At 42.0% G+C, this 25,342-nt stretch overlaps 1 protein-coding gene across 1 annotated transcript in view; it reads right to left on the reverse strand.

The window, feature by feature from the left end:
- Positions 1 to 528: 528 nt before the first annotated feature.
- LOC113157868 (mitogen-activated protein kinase kinase kinase 11) overlaps positions 529 to 25,342 on the reverse strand; it is a 42,153-nt gene continuing 17,339 nt past the window's right edge. The window contains exons 2-10 of the mRNA XM_026353512.1: positions 22,339 to 22,519; positions 19,239 to 19,387; positions 17,879 to 18,054; positions 17,031 to 17,283; positions 14,684 to 14,800; positions 12,217 to 12,388; positions 12,020 to 12,132; positions 11,208 to 11,828; positions 529 to 9,052 (exon numbers count right to left, since the gene is read on the reverse strand). Of these exons, the coding sequence (XP_026209297.1) occupies positions 8,451 to 9,052; positions 11,208 to 11,828; positions 12,020 to 12,132; positions 12,217 to 12,388; positions 14,684 to 14,800; positions 17,031 to 17,283; positions 17,879 to 18,054; positions 19,239 to 19,387; positions 22,339 to 22,519 (2,384 nt within the window). The 3' untranslated portion in view covers positions 529 to 8,450. The remainder of the gene's footprint in view (positions 9,053 to 11,207; positions 11,829 to 12,019; positions 12,133 to 12,216; positions 12,389 to 14,683; positions 14,801 to 17,030; positions 17,284 to 17,878; positions 18,055 to 19,238; positions 19,388 to 22,338; positions 22,520 to 25,342) is intronic.

Here is a 25,342-nt window from a genome sequence, read left to right on the forward strand (position 1 = left end):
AAATCATATGATAATAATTTTTTAAAAGGTAATAACCGATAAACTGATTTGTCCACCTACTGATGAACAGCTGCTAAACAAAACTTGTCCGTGAATTGTTTTCTTCATTATTTCACTTCACCATCACAGAATAATACATTTTCCATGTCAGAACGTTTCCTCATGATGACAAAATAATTATCGTTATGTTGACATCGTAATGTATTAACCTGGTATCGCAAGAAAGCAACACAAGGGAGATAATTACATATATGTCCTCTCCGGCCGTCTATAGGTGACTACAAATAGCACACTGAAAGGTTTTATACACCCTTAATTGCAGCCTAACAATGGCAGTGAGTCCACAAAGTGCATGAAAGTGACGATTATCAAGTATAATTACTTCAACATAATCAATCAGATGTACTTGTAGACGGTAAACACTTTCAGCTCAAGTTTTATGGTCTGATTGGACCTGATCGTAAAAACATCCCTCGCTGTGGCACTGAAGTCCACCTTTCCCACTATGACATGAATAACACAAACAAGTCAGGAGTGTTACATTTTATTTGGTCTTATCTCTTTTTGAGCTTTTTTCTTAGTTTTTTTCCACAGGTTAAAACCCATTATAAGTCAAGAGGAATAATAATAAAAAAAAAAAAAACATTTTTCACATACTGTATACAGAAATAATCCTCTTGACACACAACAATAAAAATAGTTGATTAGGCCCAGCCCAGTGCGAGATTTCACAAAAATGCAACAATAACGAGTTCTCAAAGCCCGACGACCGCTTAACCTCTGACTCGCATGAGCAGAGACAGTTCAGAGAGAGAGATGTAAAAATGGCTGCCAGGACAATGCAACAACTGCATTATCGCATCGCCTAGGTTGTAATAAAACAAACAAACAAACAAACAATCAAACAAACAAAAAACAAAACAAAAAAAAGACACGGAAATGAAACTGGAACAATTACAATAAAAGCAAATAGATACAAAGACGAGACGAGGTCGGCCTTGTCTACTATTTTAAAGTAGTGGCTAAAACCTCTTCTCTATCTAGCAGTTTTATGCACATAATAACATCTGTATGGGTGCCCCAAGGGGACATTAAACTGCGACTTAGGTTTGGGATTTTGCTGCAATGTACACAAAGAACCGGATTTCAAGCTCTACCAGGCAATTCAGTTGAATTTTCTGCTACACACACACACACAAAAAATACTGGGGCTTGCAGAGGAATCATTTTGATACAGATTTGGTAGAATTGGAGAACTGGAATGCAAAAATCAATCTGCCTCATGTGAAGCACCCGTACACACATTTTAAATACTCCAGTGAAAACCTGTAAAATGTCCATATGAAGCAATCGATCATCCTAATGTAGACTGTGTCCATGGCCATCTAGAACGAGAAACAGTTTTAATCCAGTGTGTAAAAAAAGATGGCCATGTATAAATATCGACCACCAGCCCTCGCCCTTTTTTTAAATTTTGGAAAGGTCCTTAGCTCGCTGGTAGGAAGCTGTCAGAAGGAGAAACCTTTTACAGTACTGTGATGCTGTTAAGTGGAAAAGATCTGACCAGGGAGTTGTAGGGATTTGTACCATGCAAACCATTAATCAATAATCCAAAACCAATAATGTGGAGTTTGGTTATTGAAACCCAAACACGAGCACCTGAAAGAGACCACCCACTTTTAATTAGCCTCCAGCCTCATTCTAAGGCTTTATCTTGTATTCTATCTGCTGATTTTATTTGAATATATTTTGGTCCTTTACAACGCTGAATTTCCAAAGCTTGAGCGGAACATACGTAAAAGAAATCCCCCCAAAAACAATAACATCTCATGTCCCAGTCACTGTGTCACAAGACTTCCCCCGAGGCGTCCAGAGACTTTCCTGACGTACGAACATCAACGGTTCATAAACAGACCTCTATTTTGGATCCATGCACCCACAAAGTGCACAGTCATGAATTTCATATTACATCCATGGCTCAGCCCCTGACAACGTGCACTTTTAACCAAATGAGCTAATTCAATCCCTCCTGAAATCCGTACAAGAATGTTCAAATTACAATCTCATTGAATGGTTGACTATCTTGCCACAAATTTTAAGGTAGAATAAATAACGTTAAGTGAGTCAAAACTATTCCAACAACATACAGTAGCAAATTATTAAGTATCGTTTCTACCACCAAGCTTCAAGGGCTCAAAATGGATTGCACTTGGTACTGACAGGGTTTTGTATTTATTTCAAATAAGACCTCATATGATTTTGAAGCCAAAAATATGATCTATTTAAGTCCCTCTATCTGCAAACAATGTTGAGCAGACAACAATGAATCAATCTGCTGCTTCTATATTTGAGTCGCAAAAGGCTGTTTACTCAGCCAATTGGTTTGCAGTATACTCATTTAGCACTCCAGAAAGAGAAATTTACAGACTGAACGGCTTCTATTCCAGGAAGATCACAAGGTAATTGAGTGTCAATAGCTAGGCAGAACAATAATCACGACCACAGGGATGTTGTATGCTGTTGAGTGAAAGGGGGATGAGTGTGTGGGCCTTGGACTTAATAACCTCGCAGATAAAATCCATGTTTATTTTCTACACAGGACGCCAGTTTTCTCCAAGAGCCGTCACTGTGGTCTTGGAAACGAATTGGTCTTCATTTCATTGCTCCCATTCATTCAGTTTTCTGGTTTTTTGTTGTTGCAGAAAAAAAAAGGAGGACAGCAGATGGTGACCTTGAATGCACAGACTGAAAAGAATTAGAAAAAATATTCACACTTTGAGAGACTGAGCATTATCTTACGCACCTGGCGGCGCCGCACACAGACATGGCTTTTGTCCACGTCCCTACTGGGACGTGCAATTCCTGCACAATCGATGAAAGGTCATATTTGATCATTTGGTCTCGGCCAGTTAATCCCAAACAAAGGCCCGGGCAGGTGTTTGAGTTCAATGTGAGCCAGAAAGAGCAATAATGTGTTACTGGCACCGACGGCTGGCTGTGAGACAACTGAAACGAGGCTGATAACCTGGTATATTTGTAACATCCACTTAATTGAACACAGGCGAGCAAAAGCAGCAAAGGTCAGTGTAGCAAAAGCTGCTAAAATGCCAGGTCATCTATTTAATGGTTTTAGAATTCACTCTTCACTGACCAAAAGGAAGATTTCAATCAATAAATTATATGTAATGCACGTTCAGCCTGTGCTTTTCACTCCACCCTTGTTGAATCCTCCTCAGATTTTCTCACTAACCACGAAGAAGAAAAAACAGGAAGGTATGAAGTACGGGCTCCTTCTGACTTGGCATTCTGACTTCCTTCAAGTCAAACACTAAAAACGGGCATGTTTTCATGGACACCGTGCATAATACATGGGTTCCAGCCTCTGTGTTACCTCTTCACTGCAACAGTTCACCAGCAGCACATCCTCCCTCACAGTAACCTGAGAAAATATGAACTTCTGCCACCATCACTCGCCACCTACTGAATGTTGTCACTCCGACAAACGCGCCGCTTTCACTTGATTTATTTGCTCTTCCCCTGAGGTAATTTTAGCACATTTCTAAAACTGAAACAAATAATACTATCTGCGTGGTGTCAGAAACAGAAAGATTGAACTCAACACACATCACAAGATAAAAATGTAATTGTCTACAGTAGCCTATAGTACTACTGTATGTTTTTATGATGAAGGTCATCTTCAGCTGTGTGCTGTGTTTTTAATCCATTTTATCTGGTGTTAAAAGTAGAAACTGTAAAGTGTTTGGTAACTCATTGCAAAAATTATAATTTATTTATATTATAGTTTCTTTATAATTATTATATTTTTTCTAATTGTCATTAATATTCCCTGATTATGTGTCTGTGTAAAAATTGTGTTGAATTTTTACTGGAATTTTAACTTAAAACTACAGAATCAGCAGACTTACGAGGGGCTGGCACTATTTTGAAAAGTGTTAGACTCAGTGTCCCCCTAATTAAATAACTTGATCAGTATCCATCTGACAACTAGTGTGTGTATATATGCATGTTCACAAAGCCAAATTAAGTTCCAAGTGTGAATGTAAACCCAACAGCATCCCTTTCCACTGTTAACCCTTCACACTGGCAATAAATAACTAGATTCTTGTTTTGTCTCCCAAATAACGACTCGGACTGTCCCCACCTGAAAGTCTTTATCACACTGCACAAGTCGCCTGTTGTTGTGATGAGGGTCAGGTCTGTGGCCTCCTCCACTGTTCATGTAATATATTGACCATTAGCCATTCACTGATTAGGGGCAATGGTCGGAGCTTGAACTTTCTTTTATGATCATCACATCCGCAGGAATCATGTCCGATTCCTGCGGATGTGGGGCTGAAAGTGGATCGCCTGTGGCCAAACATTCCTCTTGTAGAGGATTCACTTCTGTTCTCGCTGCCAGTTTGTGCTCGGGACACTGATTTGCAGTGACGGATGGGGCAATGCCTCGAAGAGCAGAGCATCACAAACAGTTCATCAGGAGTTTCTTATCGGAGTGCTGGCTGTCAGGTCTGGCGGACGAGTGGCAGCTCCGAGTCCTAAATCTTGACAGCCAAAACCAAGAATCGGATGTCGCTGTCCATAAAAGCCTTCCCAAAATGTATCCCACTGATTCCCTCAGCTAATACACAGTACCTCTTACGCCTTAAGGGCCAAGGTAAGAGTATTTTGTTTATTTGCAAAATAAACACATATTTTCAGCTTTCTCACCACTTCAAATGAATCCCTTCCAGAACTTATTACCAGGAGGAAAATGATTTACGCTCTACCTACAGACAATAACTTCTTCTTGCAAAACACAGTGACTGTTGCTGCAGCAAATTATATTTCACGTAGCCCATCACCGACTATGCACACCCTTGATGGAGTGCGGCAAGTAACAGTTTTAAACATCAGGTGTGCTGGAAAATTAAAAGCTAGAACTACGAGAACATACAGTGAAGACATGAGTGGCAAGTTGAAGTGGATACTTGACACACGCAAACTGTGACAAAAATAATCCGCCAGACGTTTCAATCATCTCAATTTCCTTCATGCATCTTTCCCTCCCCCCTCCTCACAGAGCTCTGTTGACAATAACAGCTACCCGAGCCTAATGACTATCAGAGGATAGCTCTTGTGGCTTTGTGTGTTGACACGGAGAGACGAGGTAATAACTCGTCACTTGTCAAGACTGTAAAATGCTGGCAATGAGGACAAGAGCACAGAGGAATGCAGGGAACGCTGCTGAGAGAGACAAATTCTATATTAAACCTCCACTGTTTGCACACTGTGAAGATCCACACTGCTCATGTCCAGTGATAGCAGATGAACTGTTCGACTGGACTGTAGCAGGTCCATGTAAAACAACTTCAGACAAGCAAACTCATTTCTTTATTTTGGTGATGCTGTCAGGGTTCAAAGGGTTTGTACGCCAATTTTTTTTTTGATTTTTTCCTGAAACAAACGAGAAATAGTTCACACAACCAGGTCAATGATGTACAACCGAGTACAACCACTTGAGACCCACAATTTACCACATCTCAGCTCCTTCTCTGCAATAGCTTTTCACTCTACCTTTCCTTTAGATGTGGTCGGACATTATTTGGATGTCTAGCAGGTGATGAACATGAAAAATTAATGTGCAATAGAAATATACTACAAAGCTGCTGTTTCAATTCTAAACCAATTCAATGGACCATCCTAGAACAAATGCCATTTCTTTTTCCACAGATAGAAAACCTGGCTGGTTACTGAATAAATGCTCTGCGGCGTCAGAACAACACTGTCCTCAAGAAAACTTTCCAGAGAAGAAGAGAGCAAAGAAGCAGGTGTTAAGAAGACAAAGACACAACGAAAGAAAACTATCTCCTATATTACTTGAAGGGGAAGGATGTAGAAAAAGGTGAGCCCCGACAGTGATGATTTCATCCAGTCAGCAGCTGAGCAGCCGGTAGCAACAGAAAGAAAAGCAGCGGCAGGGAGGGAAGACAGCTCAACCTGTCTTTAAAAATACTATGCTTAAAAAAAAAGGGCTTATATTAAGACATCAGCTGATGAAGCGACTACCTTGCGAAGAGGATGCAGGGCATTTTCCCGAACGCTGGGGCAAATTAATTAACCAAATATCTGAACGCTTTGTTAATGCTCCCTGCTCTTATCGAGAGGCTAATTATCGCTATCAGCCTCTTCTGTTCATCAGTAGGATTATTAGGCTAATCACAAAGCTTTTCCCCCCTTGGAGACAAGGTTTTCACTCTTCATCAGAACAAAGCCCTTTTTGTCTTCCAATGACACAACGTCACGGATGAACCCAATCAGTGTTTGCACCTCGTAACACGACGAGCTGGCACCGTGCATAAGTGGGTCTCTTTCAGTTGCTTCATGTGCTTGACCTTCACCAGTTATACTAATTGCCTACATGTTTGTGAACCAGCTAACTGCCATTAAAACACCATTGGATACTGTTATTACTTATTGAGTATTTGCTGCTGCGGCCATATTCGTCCAACCTGCCTCGGGTCAACCATTTCCCAGGATGGCTTCTAAAAGCGCCTTCTGCTGAGGCTGCTGTTGGTGAGAAAACTTCTATTTTAGCAGCTTTCCAATTTATTTCTCCCTGTATTATAATTTGATGCTGAAACATTCACCTCTGTATCAATACTGAGTGTCTCAACATGACGTCACAGTTACCCAGAGGGTCCTACCTTTTTATAAAGGATGTTATGAAGGATGGATTTTTAACAAACTATGCCAGACCGGAATTTAGGAACACTGCTACTCTAGTCTCACAAAGTCGGCCTCCATCTCACGTTCTCAGTCTAACATTATTTGTCATGTCTATAATGTAAATATGAGGCTGGAGCCAGGAGATGGTTAGCTTAGCTTAGCATGAAGAGTGTAAACAGGGGAAAGATGTTGGCCTTGCTCTGCCTGAAGATATCAAAACGTAACTACCAGCACCCCTTACGTTCATTCGCAAAGTAAGCAAAGGGGAGCTGGCAAGTAGATGTGTTTTATCCTTCAGACACAGCCAGGCTTGCCATTTTGCCTTGTTTCTGACCTTTATGCTAAGCTAAGCTAATTAGCTGTCAGTCAGTTGTGACGGTCAAACTTTTGTCAGATGAAGGAAAGCGTCAATAATCAGATGTAAGACACTGAAATTGTGGGGCTACTGCTACTCTGGTTGACTCTAAAATTGAAGTATTTGTTTAAGCTTCTATAACTTAAAAGTTTTGGTTGAACCTTCCTAAAGCGCCAGACGGGGGGCAATAAGACAAGTCTGGATAATGTCAAATAACCACATGCTTGGTATAGTAAAGTAACATTTAAATACTCTCTGTGATTGTCTCAACTCTTTCTGTATTATCCAGTCTAGCAGACCCTCCACCCGCCTGCCACTCTGTGGAGGTAAAAACAACTTATTTGCAGAAACTCTTTGTCCCAGCCCTTACGCTGTCACAGTGGCATTCTTTGGCATCTGAATGGAATGCAGAGGGCTCCCCCATCTCGTTTCCTGTACTGTGTCGCCTGCCAGCCCAATGAATCTGTCCAATCCCTGGCATTTCCCGGAGAATGGGACTGGAATGTTATCTGCTTCCAAGTGGAATGCCTGGGTCATGGTTTTGTCTTGGATTTCATGAGCGGCATAGAATATTCATTCTGAGTGCTTTCTCCCATAATGCAACAGGCAGACGGTGTTAGAAAAAAAATAAAATGGTAAGCTTTCCTTGAACAATAAGTCTAGACATACAAAAACACACACACATACACACACGCGCGCGCGCGCACACATACAGACGCCATTTCTTCCACAGCAACGCTAAGCTGATTTGCAAATTTAAGCCAAATCCATAGCATCTTCCCTATGCACTAGATAAATCATTCAAGGAACCTTGAAAAGATATATATTAAAAACACTTCACAAAATAAGGCACTCCAATTTTCCATTGTCCTGAATGCTTTCAGTCTGCAGAGAGGTAGAGGCAGATGAAGCTGTGCAAGTCGCCTTATCCACCTCTGCATTGTCACAATGCTTCAAAGGTAGGGTGGAGATGAAAGCAGGTGATATGAGTAGTCTGATAGAATCTAAAGATGGGACTAGTGATCTGTGTTCTGCCCCTTCAAAGGGATAGAGAAACCAAGATAGAGAGGGAGAATGAAATGGGAACCAGCTATTGGTTCGCAGACTGCTCCACAATCAAATGTACCACCTTTCACTGGCTTTCTAGTTTCCACAGCAGCAGGCTGGCATATAAATAAGACCTGCAATGATTGGGTATCCCATGGGGAGAGACCCTCCGCAGTGGGTTGAGTGATTGGTGTGCGTTTTTAAAAGATTCCAAAACCTTGTTAAAATGTAGGACATAGTAGTGGAAACGGTCCTGGACTGTGTCCCTGTGATTAAAAAAGTAGTTTTTAACATCCTTTTCAAAGTCAGGATGGGCCGAGTTTTAGAACCTGTCATCTCTGAGTTGCGTCGGGGACTTGAAAGGCTTCAGCCCCAGTGTCCTGTGGGGGTGAACTCTCTCTTTGGTGCCATCCATAGGCTTGCTGCAGGTCGCCCAGCCCAAGTCGATCAGGGGTGAGTCGCCTGGGTTGGCGGGTGCTATGCGGAACGAAGGCAGTGTGGGTGAGCCGTTGGTGGAGCAGGGTGCAGAACGGGAGGTGGGAAAGGGAGTCAAGAAGGCATCAAAAGGTGACGCTGTGTCCGAGCTGCTGGAGGGGTCAGCTTTGAGGGCAAAGGGGTCACAGTCTGGCGAGGGGAAAGGGTCACAGTTGGTGAATGGGTTGGTGGGGGAGGGATGATAGCCCAGAGGGTTGCTGTCCAAACGGTTTGGGCTGCGGCCCCCACCGGAGTTCCCGCCACCAGCTGAGATGAAGCTCCAGGGATCAATGCGGGGGCGGATGGGGGACGGGCGTGGCCGGGGGATGACGCTGACCTCCAAGCGTCTGGTTTTGGGGCTCCAGAGTGCGGGGTTGGGATGGAGAGCATAGGGCACTGATGGCTTGTCATCAGCATCCTGTGTGTCTTGGCACAAAGGCAGGTCCAAAACTGGAAAGAGAAAGAAAAACATTAAATGGACATTCCAACAGTTTAGTATCCTTTTATATGGTAAAAGGAGAGACTGGCCTTAAACAGAATGGTCAGAGGCTGAAATATTCTGATTATAGACCAAGTTTATAGTTTCTTACAGGTTTTCTGTCACAAACATGACATCTTGTGTCATGGTTCTCAGGAACCACAGAACTCAAGTACTTTCCATGGTGAGTAAACTGACGAGTTAAGATGCACAAAACAAAGACACAACATCACAAAGAAACTAAACTTATTAAACATCTTCATCATTCTTTTTTTTCCTATGGAAGATTTAATTGTTAGTCTGCTAATTACTTTCAAACTGTTGCCCTGGTGTATTTTGATGCACACCTCTTGTTGTGAATCGTGCATTAGTTCTCAAATCTTCTGCAAAAACACATAAGCCTTTGTGATGAAAGTGATCCAAACAGAAACTCCAAAGTGCCACATTAGTGGTGCAAAAGGAAACTGAACAATCAGCAGCACAGAACATTGATGCAATTAGTCTAACTTAAATATAACATAGTGTTGCGTAACTAGTTAACAGAGCTGCAGCAGTAGCAGCAGCAAACCGCAAGTATGAATTAGCAATGACAAGAACATTAAACTCAGAATAAATCAGCTTGAATGAACATTCGCTATTTTCAAATGTGATGTGTCTGCCAAATGGCATTATTTACATCAACAGCAACTCTCTGAGGCTGCTAAGCTATTCAGCTGACAAGAAAGAGCAATCAGGATTCACAAGAGAGCAGACAAAAACGGCAGTGAAGGAATCCTCTGAATTCATCTCTCTCTTTCAAGCACACGCTCACCGCCAGCAACCTTGTGGCAGTCTGTCTATGCATCTGAGCCTGACTCATTACAGTCAATAAACATAATAAGATGTTAAGCTAAAACACTCGCTGTTTAATTATGTGTGGCTTCTTGCCTCCGTGCGCCCGACGTAATGAGCGCATGCGGTTTGTGAGATTATGGTTGTTAGCTGCAGAACAGGCGAAGCACGTCTGCTGGGTACCTGGGGGCTGAGCTGTAAGAACCTCTCTGTGGAGAATCCAAGGCTTTGTGAGTCAAACGGACCAGATATAGTGTGAAATGTTACCAGAGGGCACTCTTAAAGCCCTCCTAAAGCTCTTTCCTCTTAAAACAACCAAGACACACGCCTCCGCCATTATGGCTCTGACATGTCAGTTCTTCTGTAAATAGTTATAAGAAAAAAAAATTGCAAATGTTTTGTAAATCTGTAATGTGGATGTCGGCATTTAGCAGGTGCCATGTGTGTTTCCTTTGCATATGCTATGTATATGTATGAAGTGGACATGGCTACATATGAATAAATTTGCTCAAACTGTACACCCAAAACACACCGCTGATCTCCAGTCAAACTCTTAAAGCATCTACCTAAAAACGTCAGGAAGAGATTATTAGCTATTTTGAATCTGACACTTTCTCCCTACATGACCTCAGCTGCACTGCCTGAGGTTTTGCTTTCTTTTTCCAACTTTGGAAAAAAAAATCTGACTTGAAAGATGAAAAACAAAGGAAGACTGGATGCCAGGTTTGATTAACAAGTATTAGCAGTGAGGTGTGCAGGGCTGTAGGTAGGTAGTGCTGTTACCTGAGATATGCAAATAGCTAAAGACATGCTTTGATGTAAATGGAAAAGCTTGTGTGCTATTGAAGCCTCAGAAAAATCTCATGGAAAAAGGGACAATAACAATTCATTGAGAACTGTGACAGAACATTGTCGTGCTGAGGGCGTCGTGTTTTCACAGTAATAGTTTGATCCACTTTTATTGTGGGGGCTCTAAGAACACGCTTAGGGTTCGTGAAGATATGTGGATGACTTGTGCAACTAATTTAAAAACAGAATCATGGGTCACATCTGGAGGAGACTGTTGGGAGATTTGCAGATGTATGGTTAACATATGGGTTTGACATTAAGCCCTTTTTACCCAAAAATTGAAAAATAAACAAGAATAAATAAAATAAATAAGATCTTAGACATGATGTTTATTATGTTTTGGGCCATTAACATGGTCTAAAATTAATAGTTTTAAGGCACTGAGACCCGTCTTAATCAAAACAATGGCATCAAAGAGGTAACTCGTGGAGTGAACAACTGACTGACCTAGCTGAGAGGCATGCAGGCCTTGGCTGGACCTCCTCCTCCTGTCAGCTCTGTGCTCCAAGGCCTCACAACCCAGCTCTCCATTGGTCGAATGGGTACTTGGGGTCCATTCCCCTGGGCTGGCCCTGCCATGCTGCAAGGGGGTCTTGAGGCTTTGTGGACTACAGGGTGTGTGCAGCGTCCTGTGGCTACTCCTTTCACGGGGATTCGGCGGTGGTGGCGTCAGGGGCAAAGGCTTTGTTTCTTGGTACTGCAGAGCTAAATCCAACAGTGGCGTTGGGAGCGTCTCAGAGGTGGAGAATGTGATGAGATCATCCACGACTGGAGGGTCCAAAATCAGGGGCTTAGGGAATGAGATCTCCAGTTCGGAGGGGGTGCGGTCCCATAGGAAAGGAAGGTTAGTTCGAGGGGGCACCCTTGGGGGAATATCAAGGCAGCGACCTAGTCCTATGGAAGCCAGGAGGGAGCCACCCCCCAGCAGGGCCCGGTGGGTGCTCTTATTCAGGCCACTTAGGGATCCCCTCTCAGGTCTGGGGGAGCCAGCTGGGGAGGAACCACCTTCCTCGCTGCCTGAGTCTCCCTGAGGTAGAGGAAGCCGCAGGCTGTCCTTCACTGAGGAGCCTGCAAAGAGATTTTTTTTTTGTCGTTTTAAAAAGAAGGAGAAGAAAAAAAAAGGCAGAAAAGTAACACACAACACATTTATTATTCAATTAACTTCTATTTATAATTCACATGCATGCCAGTGAAAATTCTAATGGTAGATAATGGAAGATGCCACTGGCGGTTAGGCTGTTCTGGAGGGTGTTGAATACCATTCTGAGTAGAGGGAGGGGTTGGCGTGGAGGGTCTGTACTCCTCAAAGTCGTCCTTGGACTCTCCGTTCTCATTGCTGTCTGTCTCCAGGAGCTTGGCTCTCATCGAAAGACTGGAAGCAACAAGAACTTATATCTAAGCATCCTTGAAAATGTTAAATGTTTGTATCTAAAAGAAAAAGGCAATCTGGCTGTACCTGCTTTCCTGGGGACTAAGGCGCAAGACTTTGGGGCTTTTGGGACTTTTTGGGCTTTGGGGCCTCCAGTGGGGGCCCAATCTCAGGTCTCCATTGGCTTGTTTAAGAGAAGGGGTCTCTAGGGGCCAGACTGGACTCAGACCAAATGTCCTACTGTTATCACTGGGACTGACTGCAGAGAAAAAGAGAGAGGAAAAAACAGAGTCAAAGTATAATCAGCTTGCATATCATCAGTATGCATACTGCCGTGCTGTATTCTAATGAGGTGAGCATTTTTAAAAAGCAGGTTTCACTAACAAGTTAAGGCAGGCCTGCAATCATCTCCAACAATGTGACCTTTAACTGACTCCTGCTACTGCTAGAATTCATGAAGCTTCAATGCACTTTTTTCAACTCCATATCTTCACAGCTTAAGTCCTTTCCTCTAAAACCACGTAAAGATTACCTCATTGTGTCGATTCAGACTAAAAGGTTAAACTGCTAACGGTTCACAAAGCACAAAGTGTGAGAAGAAGGAGCCAAAGTCACCCAGGAGGAGATGAAGTGCAGCATGCTAATAGAAGCTGGGATTTCACCTGCCAATCAAACAATTTACACAGACTCTGACATGTCATCCCACTAACGTCATCACCAACTAAAGCAAAGTGTGTGAATAGTGTGTAATTGTCATCCACAGTGTAGACAGCATGTTAGCCTGCTAATGTTTTACCACTGAGCACAAAGTACAGCTGAGGCGAAAGGAAATAAACAACAGTCATAAATCAGAGAATCTGAAGTTGAATCTTTTTCCTTTTTTAATTATTTTTGTGTATTCTTGCGTTTAGTTGATAGTACATAAGAGGAGGCAGACAGGAAGAAGACACGGGTTTGACATACTACAACGGTTACCAGCCAGGCATGAACTAGGGATTAGATGGTGGGGTTTTGAGTTTTGGATCCATATTTTCTGTTAAGTGTCCAATAATAACCCAGATACCAAATCTAATTCAAATTAATGTTAAAGTTATTGAGGTGTTTCAGTCTGGACCAACATAGTGGGCCAATCACGAGCAGCATAGAGACTCCCATACCTCAGGTACTCAAAGTGGAGAAAAGAAAATGCACCAGGAGAGAAACATGTCTTCACATCTTTACAGATAAGAGCGAATTAACAAGGCAAATAATATCCATAAGCTGCCAGTATATATATTTTGAGCTGACTGAGATCCTGTTTTCTAAATTCTAACTACTACAATCCTAGAGTTCAAAAAGTCCTTGAAAAGTTTGGATGGTTTAATTTTCTTCTTATCTAATTCAGTAGACTTTGGTACGATTTACTTCTGAGTCTTACATTCTGTTGGTTTTAGTGTGCCCTCCTATAGTAATTTGTATTAATCCAACAAAAATCCTAAGTGGAGCTCTGTGGACTAATACAAATCAATTTGGTAGTTCTCTTGACAAATAAGTTTGGAAGGCCTCAGCAATAAATTGCTGCTTGCTACTGAGAGGGCAGGCGTAAATATCCACTAAACACATTTTAATGACAGCCACACACAAGGCTTAGTGCCATTAAGGAGAGTCGTTAGGAAGTAAAGAAAACCAGCCCTCTATTTAATGAATAAATGAAGTTGGCAGATGTTTTAGATTTACTAACCACTTTTACAGATAAATGTTTCACCGCAATTTGTACTTTTAGTTCAACCCCCTGTGGTAATTGTTTGGAAAAATCCCTTTCATTGCCTGTTGTTACACCGCAAATTTCCTTTTGGGTTTTGTTAAGACGCCCTGTGACCTACTGGCTACAACTTCCCTCCGAAGAGAAACCATCTCAGGGCATTTGTCTAAGAGCCTGACAAGCAGAAGAGCATTGTAAATCTCTGCTGCGGCTGCAACTCTTCTCAAGCCCTTCTCCTGGAGCAACGAATTCCTCACTGCTTATTTTTAATTCAGTCAACTGCATTATAGCCACTGCATGCATGTAAAACAGTGGAGTCTTTCTGCCTGAAAAATACAGTTCAATGCCTCCCCCAGCTGGAGCACTGAGGCAACTGCAAACAGGGGGCAGCAGTGGAAAAAAGCTCCTGAGAAGTGCTGAGCTGCTGAGAGGAAGTCAGATAATATTTGGACTGGAACAGACTATTGAAAAGGGAAAAGGGTGTGTGTGAGAGACAGAGAGCAGTAGGGCAGGGAGGGGGAAGAGCGAGAGAGGGGGCCCACAGGGAAACAGGGAAAGACAAAAAAGACGAGTGGGTGGTTGAGAGCACATGAAAGGAGAGAATTGAAAACTGAGTAATGTAATGTTGCAACAGAGTCTGTGTGTGCGAGCAACAAGACATGAGATCCTACATCTTGGGTTTTCTACTTGACTCTGGAACCATACACAAACACACTATGTACACCTGTGCACCGGTGTGTGTGTGTGTGTGTGTGTGTGTGCGTCCTCATCACACGGTGCGTATAGAACCAAAGAAAACATGGCAGCACTCACGTTGGATTGCACGGAAACGGGGGCCAAAGGAGGGCGAGGAACCTGAACCCAAATCAGGAGAGTTCCGCCTCTTCTCCAGGCCTGGGGACGCTTGCACCGTAATTTTATGGATGAAATCTGCAACACACAGACACACACATACACACACGACAGATGTTAGACCACCTGGATGGCAAACACCAACCAGAATACACAAGTCTTACACAAGTTTCTTCACTTTTCTGTACATCACAGTGGAAATACTCAGCTTGATATAAAAAAAAATGTTGAGACACATAAAACATTTCACTATTCTTACATTATGTGGCAAATTTCTTTGCTGTGTTTCACTGGAAACGTCCCATTTAGTCTTCAACCTAGAACGTAGCTACTGGTACTGCAACAACTGGGAACCATCACCTCCAATTAACATGCATTTATATACACATATATCAATTCCCTTCCCTTGACCTGTAACGTGCACTCTTGTCTTTTTTAATTGACTCTTCGTGACCTCAAATTACTACATTATGTGCATAAATTAAGAGAGGACTCACTAATTAGATGCATATTTAGTGGCACAGAAGACGTCATGATCGGACCTGGCAGAACTGCAAGACCTCTCTTTGTTTAATGTGTTAAATCTCATAGTTTGACAAAAAGACTTTCGAATTCACAAATGATTCATTCAAGTGTTCCAGAGCAAATGGTTAATACCGTTAGATAGTACTCGCTTGTTGACGATAACTGTGTTTTGCTAAACTCGTGATCTAGCAAGTTAGCAAAAGAGGTAACACTTAGTTCAGGTTAGCTGAGCTGATCTGTTCAACACAGTTTTTAGAAGCAAAGCTAAGGATAAAAACATTTTGAGCTATCTCTCTATTCCTCGCCTATTTGTTTCTTTAAAACCATGCAATACAACTAGAAAGGCTAAATGTATTATCCTCTTATCTTAATTATTACTTCTTACAATAGTCTTTTAAGCACAATATGCCACACTGCATTTTTCTTGACTTTACTAATAGAGACCGTCCTCAGCGTGTTCCACTTTTAACTAATACAGCGTACGACTGTATTTAAACACACAGTACAAAGCTCAAGACCAACACAAGGGAAAAGCTCATAACAAAACTGGTGTTATGAGGGAAAGGGAAAACAGAAAGGGAGTCAGGCGGATATGGTTAGAAGGAGAATAATCACACTGACTCGGGAGCCAGAGGGGGAGACGAGTGAGAGAAAACGGGGGAGGGCGGAACGAGGGTGAGAGAGAGCGAGGAATAAAGAGAGGGCAAGAAAGTGAGCGAGGCCAGCCAGCAGTGTATCCATGGACAGGAAGTGTTGAGGCGTGGTTGGCTCACTCTCCCCTCTCATCAACCCCCCCACTACCACCACATCACCGCCCTGCTGCTGCTGGGAAAGGCCTAACCACAACACACACACACACACACACACACACACACACACACACACACACACACACACACACACCAGCACGCACACACACACACACATTTTTGTATGGCAGTCACTGTGAGGACACTCATTGACATAATGCATTCCCTAGCCCCCCACTGTCGCGTAGGCCCTGCTAATCTCTTCTGTATTGCTTTTTAATTTATCGCGTGTACCGCCTTACCCTAACCACAACCATCACAACTACAACCCTTCTCACTGCGAGGACCGGCTAAAATGTCCTCAGTGCAGTGGCAAGAAAATCCTGCTGGTGCTCACAATGATAGCCATACACACGCTGCATTTATGCATGCTTGCTCAGCCCAAAATACACTTGCACACACAGTGAAACACACTGGATATGAACTGCAGCTGTCTGTGTGACTTTGTGACAGCAGAGGATGCATAAGAAACAGCAGCTAGACGGGTATTGTGGAAAAAAACAGGGGCAGAGTGACTGCTAGTTCACACAGATACTGGCCAGTCAGACCTCTGATTCAACTTTCACAACTTCACCGTTTTAGTCACTGAATGCTGTTGCATTGCTTTTTTTACACATTTCATTTCATTTTTTTGCTTTTGACAGTTTTTTGCAATGAAAACACAAAGAAACGTTTTTAAAGTTACTGTATGAGAGCAGAAAATAGCACCTATGTGCAACCTCACTGTCAAACCTCTAAGTTCAGCCGTGATAGGAACCTTCAGCAAAGCCAAGCTGCAAAATTACAGTCGAACCACAAAACTCTCTTCCTCACTTCCTTTTCTCTGCTCTTTTTTTTTTTTTTTTTTTGTTGCTGTTTCTGTTGCTTCTTGAGCCAGTGATGGAGCTTGAAATTGGGATTTCTCATCAAGACTGCTGGCTGACAGTTACGTTAATAGCTGATTTGTGGCAGAACACACACACATACACACACACCTTGGGGCATGCTGATCTTCTCGCCATTCTTGCCCTTGAGCTTGTGCTTTTTGAAAGTGCCCTTCCTCTTCTTGACATTGGGTTTCTCCTGGTTCTGGTTCTGGTTCAGGTGGAGGATGAGGAGGCTGAGCTCGCGCTCAAACACGTCCTGCTCCCACTGAGCTAGTTGCTGCTCGCGCTGCCGCAAGAACTCTTCGTGCGACTTCTGCTCCAGAGCGGCTCGCTTCAGCTCTTCCTCTCGGCATCGCAGCTCCTGATTGAGAAGAGGAGACAAGGAGATAAAAGAGGTGAGGAGGCGTTTAATATCATAATATCGGGTCCTAATTGTGTGTGACTGAGATGATGATGGTTTACAGTCTCATCCTCGGTCACAGTGTGAAATGATGGTGAAGAGGCTGATTGCAATGAAACCTTTTATCAGTATTAATCGCAAGATGACTCACCACTGCTGTTTGACATTTTATTTGATGTTCCACAGATTAGCGTTTGATCTTAAGGTGTTAGCACATCTGAATATGGTGCAGTGTTTGATATGGAGTTTCTCTTTCACAGATATATGTACATTAAATATAGTACAGTATAGATCAATAGGAACCAAATTCAAAACTAAAATTTCTCTAATCTCTGTTGGGTTAGAGGTGCAGGAATCACTCTTCCACTGTAGTGATTCATCTGGTAATCAAATCATGAAATCCTAGTTAAACTGTGAAATAGTTTGGCATTAATTGAACAGATAAATAATCAGAGAACAGATGTCCAGTATAATCATGATGTGACAACAATAAGATGTAAAGTTCTTCTCTATACATCTGTATAGATAAAAAAGAGCTACTCTGAGTGCCTCTTACTTTCTCTTTAGCCCGGAGTTCATCAAACATGTCCTGGATTTCAAGTTTCCAGTCCTCCTGCAGGGAGTGGAAGGAGTCCTGCGGCATCTCTTCCTTCACCTGCTGTTCCAGGGCTGTCAACTGGGCCAGGATCGAGCTGAAATTGGGTCTGCGGTGGGGGTCCTGGTCCCAACACTCTGCAACAAATACAGCAGACACAGTCAGTCACAAGGGAACAAGCTACGACATTTCAGTGACAGACACGTGAGAACAACTACAATCTGTTAAGCAAGGCTGTCCTCAAACTGGCACAAAAATAATAGAAATAAAAAAAAAACACTGGGGCCCAAGCAGAGCATGATAGGTTGGAAGAAATCCAATCCTGCAGTGTGCTTAAATTACAAAGAGGGTTATGTAGTTTGGTACTGAGATGTGACATCTGAGTGGAAAAATCTGACACTAAAGTCACACTAATTCACTTATTTCCAGTCCAGTTTCACTTCTGTCAACAGTTTTCTTAAATCAAGTGGCTTGAAAGGAGGAAGTCACTCACTGATTCACCATCATACTCATCATTCAGATCTGCACCGAAAAGAGACCCACTTTATCATTATTGATTTGTAATGCTCTAATCAAGCCAGATGACTTGTTCATATAGATGATTCTGCACTCATTACGTTTTATATTCAATGACTATCCTGCAGTGCTTCTAATTTTTATTTACCCATATTTCAGGCACTTGTGTGAGCACAATCCAGAGTCAAGCTGATTGCTTATTCAAAGTGTTATGCTTAATTAACTTGCAGTGGGGGGTTTTGCATAATTTGCTGCAACACTTTGGGCATTACAAGCAGATCAAAAACCAATGTGATAATTAATTAATCCTCTGAGGTGGCTATCAGTGTGCTTTTTGCACTGATCTCTCTCTTTTTTTTTACACAACCGTAAAAGACAAGCTGACGTGAAGAAAGGGGGTTAAGTGGAATCAGTGTGAGCTGTCTGTGTTCTAATGTTTGTCAGGAACAAACGCATAACAGGCTGGAAGCATGTCAGAAAGTACTCAGGTGACATCTTTTTTGTTTTGTTTTGTTTTTTTGTTTTTTTTACTTAAAACCAAACAAACGAAGAACACAAATTGGTACAAACATATTGCACAAGGTGGCTTGAGCACAAAACACTTCCTCTCCACAGCCACGTTATTAACATACAGGAATTTGTTTTCTCAATTTCAAACCAGCTTTGGGGAAATGGAAGAGAGCGTGCCGGAGACTTGATCTCACGCAAGAGTACTCCCAAACTACTGAACTGAAAGTCGCTGCCTTAAACAGCGTCATGGTTGCATTCAATTAAATTTCTGCTCTCATACAAACACACGTCCTACCTGCCATGAGCTTAGCGAAGGGTTCGGGGCATGTGGAAGGGATGGGAAGGGTGAGTTTGTTGACAGCTACTCCGTAGGCGACAGCAAGTCCATCAATCCCTCTGTACGGTGCCTCTCCAGTTAGCAGCTCCCACAGCAGAACACCATAGCTTAGGAGGGAAAAGAAAAACACAGACAATAAAGTGTAAGACACAGTGTATGTCCTAGAATACATTTCATTACACAGTGTTTTCCCAACACTAAAGCAACAAACAAAAAGCAACAGTGACTAAGAGTGATTTCCACAGTTGACATTCTGTCACCATTGCCGTGTAAGAATGTTTCATATGTGTAAGCTGTTTATACAAACTAAATACTTCCTGGAACTGCTTCACAATAAAAAAAACTTCCAGTAAATAGCACTGATTATCGATTTTACTGTAAAAGCAGTTCAGTAAATCCTAAATTACAGACACTGGGATAATCTGTCAGTTTATGTGTCGCTTTCAGACCATTCAACTCATTCTGTGCTAATCGGATCTACAAGCCTGGGGGAAGGTCTGCCACGTACCCCGTGTATGTGGCACTTACAACCAGGAACTCTAGAACCAGGAACTGTTTACGTCAGAGGATGGGGTAAGATTGTGGTGACATGACAAATGAAAGCTTTATTATAATGATACAGATCAGTGAATTATTGATTAGAATAGTTGCAGTGTGATTGATACCAGCATAGTTGATGCTAGCTGTAAGCTAAGGCTAACATTAACAGCATAGGTTCAGTGTTAAGAAGAATCAAAACGTGCTGTGGTATTTATTCTACCACATCATCTAACATGTCTGCTGTTGATAGTACACATGTACTGTTATATTTTGTAATGCTTGCTATTGTGTTTGGTGGCGTATACAGACACATGTTGTGTAAATAATGACGTGGCTCTCCAACCTGTGGAAAGTTTAAACTAGCTCTGAACTAGCACCTCCGGGTTTTCATTTCTTCTTTTGCCATTTTGGAGAAATGGAACAAATCTAGAGCCCAACATCTAAATATGATCAAGTTAAGAGGTTGTCAAGGTGAATATATTGGCTGATACTTACCTATGCACACATCCAACAAACAGAGCGCAATTAGCATTCCTTTAGAGTCATGCATCTGTCCCCCAGTCTGCTGTAATGCTAAAATACAGCATCAAGCTAAGAGGAACTGTGGCTTCATTATTACAAGTGGCCTCTTTGACATCATGTATTTAAACCCTGTTAATTTAACCAATATCGATTAGCTTTAAGCTTATTTGAGTTACGTTTTAACTGAGCTTAAAGATTGTTTAAATATATATGTATTGATTTTTTTCCACAGTAAATTAAGAGCTGTTCGCAGCCAATAACAATAACACGAGTGCCAGACGACTTTAATGCTATACAGTACATGATGGTCTGTTTTACAGGATATTAGCTCATTTACTTTGAAACACCTTTTACTCAGTGGCTAACCTACAGTATGGCATGTAGATATCTTAAAATAAAGTTTAAGTATAGGTAACTGCAATCTGTGTATTTTGCAGCACCGTTTTGTGTTATAGGTTCATTATCATGGCACTGACATTACAGAACCGACATTTGTGCAATGTAATATTTTTGCTTGATGAAACACGTGCTTACAAAGCAATGTGAACTCATGCATGCAGGACTTGTACAAACACAAATGCACAGGCACACACAGAACTTTTGAGCCCACACAATGGGAGCAGCACTGTGTCCTAAGAAGATGAAGCGTGGCGTAGGACTTGGATCTCCCACACTGTCAATTAGCCTTCGCCCAGACCTTACTGAACGCACTGTGGAGGCTTGCTAAGTGGAGAGCGCAGGCCGCAGCCTTTTTTTATTTAGTTCTTTAATTACAACTTCCACACACTGTGACTGTGCAGAAACACTGCTTGTCGGCTCGCCCCAAGGCAGTCTCCGTCTCCGCGTGGCGGCTCTGGAGACGAGCAGCCGTGGACAGATGAGAAAGAATGGCAGAACAAAGATTGCCTTCATTTTCAAAGAAGGGCTGTCTGCCTGCTTCTCGCTCATTTTGCTGTTTTCCAGATTGTGCACTGATTGTTGTGAAAATTAGGTTGACAGGATGCGTGTGTGAGACAGCGAGATGGTTCTGACCCGTTGGAATACTGTACAGACTAACTAAACTGCGTTTCTTGACGCGCCAAAAAAATAAGTAGTACTTAAGTACTGTAACACTTGCACTATAAATTATATAAGATTTTGTTTTTCACCTTCTCAAGGACACAGGGTTCTTTGTAACAGCATGCTCAATTGGTTTCTGGTAGGCTTTGTATGGGTCTGAAAGTACCATTTAAGAATAGATCAAATGGTCCAAATCCACAGGATTAAAATTAAACCACAGCGTATGAGAATAACTGCTACAGCCACAATGGAGCAAAACTGTGAATATGTTACTGCTTTAATTAATTATTTCTATATTCCCGTATTGCAGTGAAAACACCCCTGCTGGCTTCAGTCCAAATGCAAATTCATACACTGCACTTAAAAGTCATCATGAATCCCCTCTCAACAAATCACACAGTTAAGTCATTATTATAAAACCACCAACCATAATCAAGGGACTCTTCTCTTTCTGTGTAGATGTAGCCAAACACACACTCACACACACTCACACGCACAGAGCTATTCCCACATAAAGGGCTGTGGTTAGGTCTGGTGTGTGGCCTCCTTCTCTGTCTATACTGGAGACAATGGGACAGTGTGCAGCACACATGTCCCACAACAAAGCACAGAGCAGCTCTTTGAAGAGACGCCGTCACATGGCTGCAGCGGCCTTGCTGCAATCCATCACTCTGTCCCTACATCTCTTCATCACTGTCTCCCACTGTCACCTCCCTGCACTTTCACCCTTTCTCCTTTATGTATACCATGTTTTCTGCCTACGGGCGCCTGCAGCAGGTCCACTGTCTTGCTGAAGACCTGCAGACGGTTTATACATGACCACTGTCAGTTTCGACAAATTTCTACAGATCCTAGTCAGGTACCGTCTTGAAATATAATGCGTAATACAAAATGCTAATATTGTTCAACACACACAAAAACACACATAAGCACTTACCTCCAGACATCGCTGCCCTTTGAGAAAGTGGAGGACTTGATGACCTCGGGGGCCATCCAGGCGTAGGTGCCAGCAGTGCTCATCTTGGTGGTCTTGTGCCACTCTCTTGCCAGGCCGAAGTCGGTGATCTTTAACGTCAAACCCTCCATACATTCATTCTCTATGGGCTGTGCCAGAAGGACTGGAGGGAGGAAAGGCAGGCAGGTAGGAATAGAGGGGAGGAGGAAAGAAATACTGGTGAGGCATAGCAAGGTACTACAGTTCAATGTGTTTAAATTCAGTAAAATACATCACTGTGAGACACTTGTAACTGAGGAGAAAGCTTTCAATGACGGGGCCCAGTCTTTGACACACATTCTCCTTTTTTCTTTCTCACTTCCTCTTCTTCTGGCTTTTAGGCCACTTTGTTCCAATGGTGAAAAGCACATTTCACCGCATCCCATTCCCCAGTTCACTTGCATTAGACTAATCAGAGGGAATACATACATCCCGGCCACCCACCCCCCACCGACTGCCATCCTAAAGCAGACGTCTGTGTGGTATACAGCATGTTTTAGGTGGCATGCCGCGATCACATGAGTGGTTAGGAGAGGGGCCAATGTGTGATGCCTCCACCCTCGCATGGGTTGTGTCGTCAGCAAACTGGCTGAACGTGTTAAGTCTCGTGGGAGGGCAGAGACGAAGAGGTTTTTAAATATTAACGATAGTGGCTCCTGTGTATCAGTGCATTGCTGATTTGCTTGAGGATCTCTCCACTCATTTGTAGTTGCCTTCTAGCAGCGTCTCCTTTCCCATTGCTACTTTTGGAGCTGTAATTGCTGTGTTGTGTTATGCAAACCAAAACACTACTGCTTCACATTAAAAAAAAATCCTAGAACTACTAGAACCACTAAATGAACAATTACATATGCAAGTTTTATTTCATAATTACATATTTTACTGTTTTTCTTATCGTTGGTGTAGATGTTGCACACAGGGACTGATCATCTCTCTACCCAGCCACATGACCCCAGCCTCTGTTAAGTTAGCAATGTCAGCTCAAGACAGCTATTAGCAACAATGTGGAGGTAGGTAGATTTCATCTTGCTTTGCTTATGGAAAACCCGCCATGCTCAAATACACCCGCCCGAGAAAAAGTCACACACCATTTTGTTGGACCACCTTTAGCGTTGATTTCGGCATGCATTCATTGTGGCATCATTTCAATAAGCTTCTGCAATGTCACAACATTTATTACCATCCAGAGTTGCATAAACATTTTGCCAAGATCTTTTATTGATGATGGGAGAGTCAGACCGCCACGCAAAATCTTCTCCAGCACATCCCAAAGATTCTCAGTGCAGTTAAGGTCTGGACTCCTAATCCATGTGTGAAAATGATGTGTCATGCTCCCTGATGCTCCCATCCCTCTGGAACAGGGTAAATCTGGACTCATCAGAACACATGACCTTCTTCCATTGGACAGTTCTTAACCCAGTTTAGTAGTTTCATCAATTTCCTTAGATGTTTTCTGTGCTTGATGTCAATAATTTGACCCTTCGGAAACAGATTAACATCTTTTTCATGACCACAGGATGTGTCTTCCAACATATTTTTTTAAGAAATGAGAAGCTACTCACTGCATCAGTTTGGGTTAAATAACTTGTTGCCAGCTGGAAAATAATCATCCATGCAGTAATTATCCAATGGGAGGCTCTTACAGTACCTATTTGCTAAGTTATATCCAGGCAATGACTTTTTTATTCTTTAACAGGCAGTGTATCTATTCATGGTCAAAGCAAAACTCACTTTTGCAAGTACATTTTTAATTAATTATTAAAATCTTAGCACTATTGGCTGAAAATAAAATTAAAAAAAATCTTGCCATGTAAAATTTTGGCAATAAGTTCTCTACAGGATATTGTGGTACTAAAGTAATAAATTTTTTTTTTGGCTGTTTTGTAGTAAACTTGTAGCAAAGAGCTAGAGGTATAATGTATCACATTGATGTAAGACTAAAGAATCACAGATAATTAATTAGTTAATCATCTTTCTTAAAACAAAATATGTGACAGCGAATGCATTTCACAGGAAGTGTAGCTACACTTCAGTGGTTATACTTTCATATTTTCTGAGCTGAAACAAAAAGCTGCTACAAAGAAACTGTGTGGTGCGATATGCCATCAATGAAACAAGACGGAGAGCATAAAACAAAAGCAGCCCACTGAAATGTCTCAGAATAATAAAACTGATCCGTCAAGTCAGATTCAAACTCCATTCTGCTGAGTAACTTCACTGGAGGTAAAGGAAAAATGACAATAATCCAATTTAAATGCAGGATAAATCCATCCACTTACACTAATGAGGGGAACTAAATCTATGAGTGTCAGTTTGAGTTGATCATTTTAGCTGTGAAAAAGAGTCATGGTTATCAGTGGTTCTTGTTTTCTTAAGAGCTACAGGAAGTAGCACTAATTCATGTGACTGGAGGATGTATTGACTCTTTCAAGCAATTACTGAAAAAAAAAACCTGCATGGTTACAGAGAAATCAAAACACAGACACTTCCAACTTTGCACCATCTCTACCTCCACTATATTTCAGCAATGATTCATAACCTGTGATTATCCATCTACACACACATAAAGCATTTCAGGCGTGAATACTGCTTGGTGGCACGGGTGCATCTAAACGGTGACAAGGGGGGACATTTCTCTAAGGCTTCCCCATTTTTAAATATCAGTCTTCTTCTAGAAGAAGCAGATGACATCACCTGGAGGATTTTTTTTTTTCTGTTCAGATTATGTAATGTGGTTAATAGCATTAAAATATACATTTTTCCCAAACAAGAACCACAGGAAGAAAGGTGAAAATTAGTAGCCTGTAAATTCTACCTTGTAACTGAGCAGTAGTTTGAGATCTCCAACATTATGTTTGAAACATTTGAAACTCACACACACTCGTAGGGTTTGATAATGACAACTGTTTTTGAATTCAAACTGACACAACAGGATTCTTTACAATAC

This window comes from Anabas testudineus, chromosome 18 (genome assembly GCF_900324465.2).
Source record: "Anabas testudineus chromosome 18, fAnaTes1.2, whole genome shotgun sequence".
Classification (NCBI taxonomy): Eukaryota; Metazoa; Chordata; class Actinopteri; order Anabantiformes; family Anabantidae; genus Anabas; species Anabas testudineus.